The 11943-nt window shown below is 45.0% G+C and overlaps 1 protein-coding gene across 2 annotated transcripts; it reads right to left on the bottom strand.

Annotated features, from left to right (window-relative positions):
* Nucleotides 1-266: 266 nt before the first annotated feature.
* Nucleotides 267-10822, bottom strand: LOC144503117 (protein PML-like). 2 transcript variants are annotated; one of them, XM_078227628.1, is made up of 4 exons: nucleotides 10666-10822; nucleotides 8071-8123; nucleotides 2028-2184; nucleotides 267-1246 (listed from the first exon to the last, which is right to left on the bottom strand). In XM_078227628.1, the coding sequence occupies exons 2-4, from the start codon at nucleotides 8083-8085 to the stop codon at nucleotides 693-695; spliced, it is 726 nt and encodes a 241-aa protein (XP_078083754.1). In that variant the 5' UTR covers nucleotides 8086-8123; nucleotides 10666-10822; the 3' UTR covers nucleotides 267-692. The 2 variants fall into 2 exon arrangements, with proteins under 2 accessions (XP_078083754.1, XP_078083755.1); XM_078227629.1 differs by having other exon boundaries at nucleotides 10655-10708.
* Between the last annotated feature and the right edge of the window lie 1121 nt (nucleotides 10823-11943).

Consider the following 11943-nt stretch of genomic DNA (forward strand, 5'->3'; position numbering starts at 1 on the left):
GTATACTGTATGACCCTTGTGCTTCCAATGGCTGGAAGCCCACCCTACATCACCTAGTCTGACCAACCCCCCTCCACATCCTGCTGACTGGTGGAATATTAATGCCCCCTCACCTTCGGCTGCAATCTTTCTATTTTCAACTCACTCACAGCACCGCCCTGCTGCACTTAGTCATTGAGCTGCTCTCCTCTTCTTCTCATATACCCACTTTGTACCCATACTGAAGTGAGTCAAGTACACTTAGTAAGCAACAGTCAGAATTTTTTAAATATTATTTATTAAAGTTTGCATATAACATTGTAAATAACATCAGCAATGTGGGTTCCAACAGTGCAGAGATCTGAAGTAATTAGTAAGTAAGAAAGGTGAGGAAATAGTTTGCTTGTTAGGACTTAGGAAAAGTGTGTATTTTTCGCTTATTGGCAGGATGATGTGCCATTGTTATTGTGTTCTTATCTGTCCACTGCATGGCAGCTTAACAAAGCAAAGATAAACCAACAGCTCTTTCACCGACTAAAAAAGGTGGCGACTCTCATGTAGGTGGGCCCCGAGGTGCCCAGAGATTGGAGAAGGGTTTTTAGCCCTGATTCAGGATTTTGCTGATGCGTTAACTTCAGCTTTTCAAAATTAACTTCCTGCATCGCAAGTTTATCAGCAAGCTGAAAGAATATCAGTCTACTTTCAACGAGAGGCTACAGAGATACACGGCTTTCAAGCTGAGAGAGAGAAAACTGCCTCTTCTGTTTCTGCTCTGGAGTAAATTTGAGAACAGAGTACAGCTCCTGCAAGCTCTTTACATCTTCAATAGCATTGTGCGCTTCATAATCTTTTTTAAGATAAGTCTTCACTAAATCAGATTGCCTATAGCTGCTGACCTCTGACCTGGGAATAGTATCCCTGGCCAAACAGTATGTATCCAGGAACCCAGTCACACATTTGTCAAATTGATCTTTCATGGAGAGCTTTTCCCAAGCTCTAAGAATAATTGGACCATCAAATTTCCAGATGTTGTGGCCTACTAACAGAGGCTTGTTAAGCGACTGCAGGAACTCCAGGAAAGCTGCCATGGCCTCCTGGAGGCTGCAGGTGGTTTGAGGTTCTCCCCTCACATACAGGACTCCGTCCATCACCTGTATTCCAGTAATAGCTGTTGCTCCTGCTGACATGGCAATGCTGGGCAGGATGTACTTGTCGAAGATCTTCTCACCACTCACTGCCGATAGCTGTACAATGTCGCAACATTTATCTAGAAGATATAGATAATGTTAAAATACAACCTTCCTCGCCAAACTGGAATTTATAGGCCTATCAGTTCTACAATGTTCAATAGACTTCAGCACAGAGTGAGCCATGGATAGACTAGGTTGGAAATGAGACAGGGATAGACTGAGCTGGGACTTTTACGTCGATAGACTCGGCTGGGAATGAGACACCGATAGACTGGGCTGGGAGTGAGACACAGAGACGGATAGACTGGGCTGGGAGTGAGACACAGAGACGGATAGACTGGGCTGGGAGTGAGACACAGACACGGATAGACTGGGCTGGGAGTGAGACACAGAGACGGATAGACTGAGCTGGGAGTGAGACACAGACACGGATAGACTGGGCTGGGAGTGAGACACAGACACGGATAGACTGGGCTGGGAGTGAGACAGGGATAGACTGGGCTGGGAGTGAGACAGGGATAGACTGGACTGGGAGTGAGACAGGGATAGACTGGACTGGGAGTGAGACAGGGATGGATTGGACTGGGAGTGAGACAGGGATAGACTGGGCTTGGAGTGAGACACCTTGTTCATATCCTGCTCTCAAGCCCATCTTCTTTCCAATTCTCCTAATACCCCTTTATTTATCTTTCCCAAGTTACCATCATTTGCTCTTTTGTGATGATCTTTTGTTTAATTTTGGTGAAGTTTCTCCACAGTTGCAAATTGTTGTGCACAGAAAGCATACAGCCGTCCCAGTGTGATGTAGCACCCTAGCTCAAAGCAGAGCCAATCTCACTCAGATCAGAAGGTTATTACCTAGGCCTGTGGTTTCCAGGTCAAAGAACACCAGGGTCTCCTTGGTGGTCACTGGAGGGGCACTGACTTCATCATTGGTTGGCTCAGCAATGGGTACAGTCTTGCTGGCATCATTTAGTGCTGTCTCTGTCACTCCATCCTCTGTGAGCTGTTGAGTCTAAAGTAAACAGTCAGGATTCACAAGCTGAACCAATTCCAGCATATTTTGTCATGTAAAACCATTCTCTAATTTTGCAGAAGGCAGATGAAGTATTCTGTTAAAATCTGGTGGTGATCAACTATTTAACTGTAACAGAATCTTTGCTGTTTATGCATCAATCACACTGGAAGAGCAATACAACAGGCTTATTTACACACGTAAATGATTTCTCCGTTTGGGTGTCACTAAAAATCAGGGATAAAGGTTAAACATGTGTGGGTTTCCTCTGGATGCTCCAGTTTCCTCCCACCGTCCAAAGACATGCAGGTTAGGTGGATTAGCCATACTAAATTGCCCCTTAGTGTCCCAAGATGTGTGGGTTAGGGAGATTAGTGGGGCAAATGCGTGGGGTTACGGGGATAGGGTGGGGAGCCTGGGTAAGATGCTCTGCCAGAAAGTTGGTGCAGACTGGATGGGCTAAATGGCCTCCTTCTGGACTACAGGGATTCTGTGATGATAAACACCACAGAATAAAGAACATTTATTTTCTTTCCAACATACACTGTGAAGAAATTTTAATACCTGAATAAGACTGATTATAACTAAAACAAAAAGCAAAATACTGATGATATAGGGAAATCGGAAAGGCTGGAAAAACTCAGCAGCATCTGTGGAGAGAGAAACAGGATTAACCTATGCTAATAGGTTATCGATCTGAAACCTTGGATGGGATTTTCGACCACAGACATATGTCCCATGGTGGAGGTGGGACTGGAAGTATTTCTCCCTGCAGAGCCCAGCAGGAAATCACACCAAATCACGTATATGAATCCTCTATTGTTCTGAAGGGGATGGGTGAACAACCAATTGTTGTGGTACATATTGTTTAAAGTTTATTTATAGTGTCACAAGTCAGCTTACATTAACACTGCAATGAAGTTACGATGAAAATCCCCTAGTACAAATAACGTAGATAAAAAAAGAGATGACGTCCTAAAAGCAGAATATAGGGAGCTAGGAATAAGTTGAAAAGTAGGACTTCAAAGGTAGTTATCTCAAGAGCCACATGCTGGTCAGAGTGGAAACAGCAGGATATATAGGATGAATATGTGACTGAAAAGATGGTTTGAGGGGGAGTGTTTCAGATTTCTGGGGCATTGGGACCGGTTCTGGGGGAGGTGAGACCTGTACAAACTGGACAGATTGCACCTGGGCAGGATCGGGCCTGATGTACTTAGGATGGGGAGGTGGTTGGGGAGGGTTTAAACTAATATGGCAGGCAGTTGGGAACCTATGTAAGGATTCAGAGCAGGGTGAATCAAGAACAAGTGAAAAAGGCAACAAAAAGAATAAGAAAAATGATAGGCAGAGAAATCAAGGGCCAGAATCAGATAAGGACACAGTAAAAAATAGTAGAAACGGGACAAGGAACGTTAAAAGGATAAGCCTTAAAGGATTTGTACCTGAACGCTTGGAGCATCCAATAGAAAATGGATGAATTAGTTGCGCAAATAGTTGTAAATGGATGTGATAGTTGGGATTATGGAGACTATGGCTCCAACGTGACCAAGGATGGGAACTAAACATTGAGGGCTATTCAGTGTTTAGGAAGGACAGACAGAAAGAAAAAAATGGTAGCATGGCACTGTTGATTAAAGAAGATAATGGTACAATATTGAGGAAAGATATTAGCAGAGACGATCTGGAATCTGTATGGATCAAGTTAAGAAACACCAAGGGGTAAAAATCATTGTTGGGGATGGTATACAGACCACCAAACTGTAGTGGTAATGTTGGGAATAGCATTGGACAGGATATCAGAGATGCATGTAATAAAGGAACATCTATGATTGCTGGTGACTTTAATCTGCATACAGATTGGGTGAGTCAAATTAGTCACAGTATAATAGAGGAGGAATTTCTGAAGTGTACCATAGAATCCCTACAGTGCAGAAGGAGACCATTAGGCCCATTGAGCCTGCACTGACTCTCTGAGAGAGTATGTCATCCAGACCCACCACCCTGCCCTATCCCCCTAACCGCGTGCATTTACCATGACTAAACCACTTTTGGACACTAAGGGGCAATTTAACATGGCCAATCCACCTAACCTGCACATCTTTGGACTCTGGGAGGAAACCAGAGCACCGGAGGAAACCCATGCAGACACGGGGAAAACGTGCAAACTCCATATAGACAGTAACCCAAGACTGGATTGGAACTCGGGTTCCTGGTGTTGTGAGGCAGCAGTGTTAACCACTGTGCTCTGTGTGCATGGGATGATTTTCTGGACAAATACATTGAGGAACCAACAAGAGAACAGATAATCTTGGACTGGGTATTGTGCAATGAGAAATAATTAGTTGGCAATTTCATTGTGAGAGGACCCTTGGGGATGAGTGACCATAATGTGATAGAATTCTTTGTCAAGGTGGATAGTGACGTAATTGATTCTGAAACCAGGGTCCTGAATCTCAATAAGGGTGACTAACATGATAAGAGGCATGAGTTGGCTATGATAGATTGGGAAACATTACTGAAAGCAAGGACAGTGGAGAGGCAATGGCAGGCATTCAAGGAACAAACAGGTGAACTCCAGAAGTTGCTTATTCCTATTTGGCACAAGAATGGAAAGGGAACTGTTGCCAAACGATGGCTTACAAGGGAATTTAGAGATGGCATTTAGATTCAAAGAAGAAGCTTACAATTGGCAAGAAAAAGCAATAGACCTGAGTTTGTGGGGTATGGTGTAGAGGACACCAGCAACCACAGCAGATGCCATGCCTTTTTGTGCCTATTCTTTCTACGTGCATGAGCTCACCATTTCGGAAGAGCTGCCAAAGAACCCTCGGCTTTGGTGCATTGGAGCTTTCACATGGCATACCGTAGACAGAAGATTCATAGAAATCATAGAAACCCTACAGTACAGAAAGAGGCCATTCGGCCCTTCGAGTCTGCACCGACCACAATCCCACCCAGGCCCTACCCCCATATCCCTACATATTTACCCACTAATCCCTCTAACCTACGCATCTCAGGACACTAAGGGCAATTTTTAGCATAGCCAATCAACCTAACCCGCACATCTTTGGACTGTGGGAGGAAACCGGAGCACCCGGAGGAAACCCACGCAGACACGAGGATAATGTGCAAACTCCACACAGACAGTGACCCAAGCCGGGAATCGAACCCAGGTCTCTGGAGCTGTGAAGCAGCAGTGCTAACCACTGTGCTACCCTGCCGCCCCTGATTGCTGCATTTGACTTCCAGCTGTGTATGCCACATGCATCTCAAGTGTTCTCAAACCATTTTCTCTCCTTGTGTGGGACAATTATTCACAACAAGCTTGATTGAGACAGAGAGAGAGAATGGGAAGGTCAAGGCTGAACTCCAGCACCTGACCCCAAGCTGTCAGCAGAGGATCAGGAGCAGGCATGTGGAGATGGCGGAGGGTCAACATCCAGCCTCCATCCAGTAAGAAGCAATGCATAATATCACTACCTTTCTCTCAGTTTCTGCTCGGGACGTGTGCAGACCTGCACTCTATTGGCATATTTATGCACAAAGTTTTGCAGTGGCCACACTTGATCCACTTTGGAAGGAGTAATTTGACATGGAAGTATTCAATGAATGGTAGGATACTCGGAAGTTCTGTGGAACAAAGGCACCTTGGCATGTTTGTCATCAGATCTCTGAAGGTGGAAGGGCATATTAGTGGGGTGGTAAAAAAGGCATATGGGACACTTGCCTTTATCAAACAAGGCATAGATTACAAAAGCAGCAAAATCATGTTGGAGTTGTATAGAACTTTGGTGCGGCTACAGCTAGAGTACTGTGTGCAGTTCTGGTCACCACATTACAAGAAGGATGGGATTGCGCTGGAGGGGGTGCAGAGGAGATTTACTAGGATGCTGCCTGGGATGGAACATTTAAGCTCTGAAGAGAGGTTGTGTAGGCCTGGATTGTTTTCATTGGAGCAGAGAAGACTGAGTAGCAACCTGATTGAGGTGTACAAAATTATGAGGGACATGGATATAGTGGATAAGGAGCAGCTGTTCCTCTTAATTGAAGGGTCAGTCACGAGGGGACATAGGTTTAGGGGGGATGTGAGGAAAAACGTTTTTTACCCAGATGATGGTGACGGTCTGGAATGCGCAGCTTGGGAGGGTGAAAGAGGCGGGTTGCCTCACATCCTTTAAAAAGAATCAGATGAGCACTTGGCACATCATAATATTCAGGGCTATGGACCAAGTGCTGGCAGATGGGATTAGGTGGGAGTTCAGGTTTTTCTAATGTGTTGGTGCGGACTCGGTGGACCGAAAGGCCTCTTCTGTGCTCTACGATTCTATGATATGTACACCAGATTGGCCCGGACATGTCCTGGACTGGCATGAAATCGTGGCAGGCAGGGAGAGTGATTGGACGGTGGAGGAATATTTCAGTCAAGGGTTCATTCCAACTGGGGAACTGATTTTACAGTTCCCGTGCAATTGTCCACACCAATCCTCACACAACTCCTGCTGGTGGCAGGAGTGGGGAAGATTTTAACTCTGTTTCTCTCCATAGATGCAGCATGACCTATTGAGAGTATCCAGTGCTTTCTATTTTATACCAAGCAAGGTTCCCTTGACTGCACTGAAATTATATTTTCCAAAAACCACAGCTCATTTGAAATGAGACATTGGTTCTGAAATGTCATGGGGATCTCCCTCAAACTCTAGCTGGAAAGGGCGGATTTTCCATGAGCACTGCTCCTGTCTGCCACCAAAGTTGTGCGACATACTAATAGATACCCCGCAGTGTTTCTGGCTCCTTCCTTGCTCCTTTGGGCAGCATGGTCAGTGCAGGCTTGGAGGGCCGAAGGGCCTGTCCCTGTGCTGTAATTTTCTTTGTTCTTCCACTCAGTGCCAGTTCCATCCGCAACTGACCTGAACCCTCTCCAGTTTTGATTAACCCTTTATGATGCAGATTTTTATCTCCGTATTCAAGCCTGGGTCTCAGGTTAATGGACAGAGAAGTCTTAGTGTTACCGACATCTATACAATACACCATCTATGTCCACTGATACAAATCAGCAGAACTGGTTTCATAGAATCCCTACAGTGCAGAAGGAGGCCATTTGGCTCATTGAGTCTGCACTGACTTTCCGACAGAGCAGCTTACCCAGGCCTACCCCCTATTTCCATCACCACCACCCCCCCCTACCGCCCTACCCCCCTCACCCCACACAAACTCCATGTGCAAACTCCACACAGACAGTCATCCAAGGCCGGAATCGAACCCGGGTCCCAGGTGCTGTGAGGCAGCAGTGCTAAGCATTGTGCCACCATGCCGCCGAATTGTGTCTTTGACGATATATGCCGTGTTTGTGAAACCTACCTCTACCTCTCCACTCACCTGACGAAGGAGCAGCGCTCCAAAAGCTCATGATTTCAAATAAACCTGTTGGACTTTAACCTGGTGTTGTGAGACTTCTTACTGTGCCCATAAAGGAGGCAGATGTCAATTGCAGCAGAGTCTTGCAGGCATTGTGAGGCTGGTGGGGACATTTCGTAGTTAATAGTGAAATGTCAGGAGTGGGATTTGAATCTACGCCCCTAGAAAGGGACCTGAATTTACCAGGCTTAAACAAGGCAAGGAATCACACTCCTTGATTTTGGCAGTTTAGACCACTTGGCTATTCTGACAACTTTGAGAATAGTCTAGCTGTGGTTAGGTGCCCTTAACAACATTTATATATTTCCCAACCTTAAGAGACCATGGGGCAGAATTTTATAGCCCTTTCGCAGTAGGGATGGGGACCATAAAATGCAGCAAGCTATTCAAAGAACTAATGCAGAAACGCCAAATCCTGTTGGCACAAAATCCTGCCCCATGTATACTGGAGCTTCTCCAAATGCTTACCACAGGAGATGCCATATTGTATCCAGCAATGTCACCAATTCAAGCTGCAAGACCTGTAACAAAAAACAACTCATATTCAGAGACTGAATCCCTTCATTCCAAAAATGCTAACCCATTACAGCTCACACCAAGTTCACCCTCAAGTTCAGCACCTCAGTCTTGGTCAATCTTTGTTCTATCGTCCAGCAACTGTTTCCTCATTTGGCTAAACTTTGTACAGGCTTTCATCCACTACACTGTCCTCATGTGACAGTGTGTTTGGTATTTCTCTGTTTCTCAGCCCTGTTGTCCCTCAGTCTCACTCACTCAGAGTGGAAGTCACAATTGTATAAACTCACAGGGAACTGAAACAAAACTGTCCACACTCATAGGGAATAGAAACTATACAGTCAACAGGCAGGGGAAACTTTCCTTTCAGCGAGCCGGGCTGGGGCAGAGCTGCTGCCAGATCTCTCCTATATCTGGCTGGTGGATCACAATCTCAGGATCCTTGGCAGTGCCAACAAACTTTTAGCTTTTCCTTTTCTGGATCTTGAATTTAAAAATAAAAACTAACATTTTGTAGAACAGCAGGAGAGTTACCCTTGGTGTCCTCTGCAATATTTAGCCCTCAATAAACATCACAAAATAGCATGATTATCTGGTCAGAATCACATTGCTGATTGTGGGATCTTGCTGTGCATGAATTGACAGCCTTGGTTTCTATATTACAACACTGACTACACTTCAGAAAGTACTTCATCCGCTCTAAAATGCTTTGAGATGTCCTGTGATCATGAAAGGTGCTAGATAAATGCAAATTTGTTTTTTTTACCTTCTCCTAACCACAGATGAAGTGCAATAGTCACTGCAGAGTATGATTAAATCCACATCACTGGTGACTTGCTGCACACTTTGAGCTGCGTGGCCTGGGAGTTATATTCATTGGAATTTAGAAGAGAGGGGATTTATAGAAAATTTATATATACAATCCCGACAGTACAGAAAGAGGCCATTTGGCCCATTGAGTCTGTACCGACCACAATCCCACCCAGGTCCTATTCCCGTAACCCTCATTTACCTTGCTAATTCCCCTGACATTAGGGTCAATTCAGCATGGCCAATCAACCTAACCTGCACATCTTTAGACTGTGGGAGGAAACCACAGTTCTTCCCCACACAGACAGGGGAGAAAGTGCAGACTCCACACAGTCACCTGAGGCTGGAATTGAACCTGGGTCCCTCGCACTGTGAGGCAGCAGTGCTAACCATTGTGCCGCCTTTGTAAAATTCTAACAAGGTTAGACGGTAGATTCAGAAAGAATATTCCTGATGTTCAGAACTAGGGTCATAATTTGAGGAAAAGGGGTAAACCTTTTAGAACTGAGGTGAGGAGAAATTTATTCACCCAGAAGATGGTACTGTGTGGAATTCACTAACACAGAATGTAGTTGAGGGCAAAATGTCATCTGATTTCAAGAAGAAATTAAATATAGCTCTTGGGGCTAAAGGGATCAAGGGATATGGGGGGAAGGCAGGATCAGGATATTGAATTTGATGATCAGCCATGATCAAAATGAATGGTGAAGCAGGCTCGAAGGGCCGAATGGCCTATTCATGCATCTAATTTCTATGTTATTGGCAGACATTTCCAATACTGATAGGCTTAACTCCAATGGTCCGAGGCCCATTGTCAATGCTCCTCAGCTGTCCCCTGCGATCAGGACATGACAGGAGCCAAACCAGAAGCTGTGGAGGAACATATGGGAGTGGGTAGAAACAGAACACAGTGAGAAAGGACAGAGAGAGAAAGAGAGACAAGGATAAGAGAGAGGTTCAGCAGTTCAACTTCCCCAGTGAATGAAATAATCCCAGCCTCTCGATAGTGGTTACCCGGACCCCTGTCAGTTTCACCTTGTGCCAAAACAGTTTGTCACTTTCTGCTGGCTGGTTAGAAATTGCATCAACATGTAATATCAATTTAAAAGAAATGAGTCAATCTTTAGTTCTGAAGAATTTATTCAGGGTGCGGTTCCAAACCTCCCTAATTTGCCCAGATATGAGGTTTCCTGATTAAGCAGGTAGTGACTGATAACCCTGCCTACATCCACACCCTGTAGTGATCTTAGTGCAGGCTGGGGGTTGAGTCAGTTTCCTCCGAAACAAAAAGCAAAACCCTGCAGAAATAAAAGCAAAAACGTTGGAAAATCTCGACAGGCCTGAAGGCAAAGAGAGAAACATAGTTAAAGTTTCGAGTCCAATATGACTATGGTCGGAAAGTCAGACCTGTTGAGTTATTCCAGAACTTGCTGTTTTTATTATGAAGTTTCCCTGATGTTAATTTACAACTCGGGCAATTGAATCGCCACAAATGCCACTCGCCCCAAGTCCCTACAGCTTAACTGGCAAAGTGATTTGTGTCTTGCTCTCCTATAGAAACCTTGCAGCCTGAATCCACTGTAAACCCCCTTCCCTCAATATAAACTGGTGGCACCACCACACATCCCATCCTCACTGTACCAGAATAGCGACTTTTTTGCATGATGCAAATGCCTCCTTGCAACGACACACACACCCAAAGACCCCACACATCAGGAGCACTCACAGTTTACTTACTGTCCGTCCCTGAGCTCCTGCTGACTCCGATCTGATGGTCCCGACTGTTCACCGGGTGAGTTATCTTACAAAAAGTTAAACTGAGTGAGGTAATGGTTCTGTTAGGATCCCAGTGATTGGTTTAGCAACCCATGCCCGCACTGTCAGCCGAATCAAGTCGGGGCATGCCCTGTGATGTGTTGTGTGTGGTTGTGATGGTGCATCATCGTGGCAACAGGACATTTTACAAGGTACTACTCCCTGTGTGACAACCTGTAATATGCTGCCGCTCACCGCACTCCAGACTTAGCACAGCTGGCTGAAGCCGATTGTGAGCCACTCTTGTAGCTATGGGTACAACGTGAAGGGACGGACTCTATATACATTGGGAGCAGAGGTGTAAGGCCACTGACCTTTGGTAGGAGTAGAGAAACTATAAAACTTTTAAAGACCATAAGAAATAGGAACAAGAGTAGGCCGTTTGGCCCCGCGAGCCTCCACTGCCGTTCAATAGTATCATGGTTGATCCGACATTCCTCCCTTTCCTGTAACCATTGATTGATTACCTTACTGATCAAAAATCTATAGACCTCAGCCTTAAATAAACTCTGCCCCCACAGCTCTCCTTGGCAGAGTTCCAAAGACTCACAACCCTCTTAAGAGAAGAAATCCCCCCTCACTTCAGACTTAAATTGGTGCCCCTTTATTCTGATGCTATGCCTTCTATGCCATGAGGGAAAACATCCTCTCAGCATTTACCTTGTCAAGCCCCTTAAGAATCCAATACATCTCAATGAGATCACCTCTCATTCTTCTAAATTCCAATGAGTCCCAACCTGTTTAACCTTTCCTCATAAGACAATCTCGCCAATCCAGGAATCATCCAAGTGAACCTTTTCTGATCTGCCCCCAATAAAATAATATCCTTAAATAAAGGAACCAAAACTGTTCACAGTACTCCGGTTGTGGGCGCACCAGTACCTTGTACAGTTGCAGCAAGACTTCCCTACTTCCCTACTCTTATACTCCAACCCCCTTGAAATAAGGGCCAACCTTCCTGATTACCTGCTGCACCTGTGTGCTAGCTTTCTGTGTTTCGTACACAAGTACCCCCAAAGCCCTTGTGTTGCAGTTTTCTGCAGTTTTCTCCATTTAAACAATACTCTGTTCTTTTGTTCTTCCTTCCAAAATGAACAACTTCACATTTTCCCACATTATACTCCATTTGCCAAAATTTTGCCCACTTACTTAACCTATCAATATCTTTTTGTAAACTGTTTGTATCCCTCTCGCAACTTG

Source organism: Mustelus asterias, chromosome 13 (genome assembly GCF_964213995.1).
Source record: "Mustelus asterias chromosome 13, sMusAst1.hap1.1, whole genome shotgun sequence".
NCBI lineage: Eukaryota > Metazoa > Chordata > Chondrichthyes > Carcharhiniformes > Triakidae > Mustelus > Mustelus asterias.

Coding starts and splice junctions, on each gene's coding strand:
- LOC144503117 (XM_078227628.1), bottom strand. Junction 1,247..2,027: donor CCTGGAAACCACAGGCCTAG/GTAATAACCTTC, acceptor TATATCTTCTAG/ATAAATGTTGCGACATTGTA.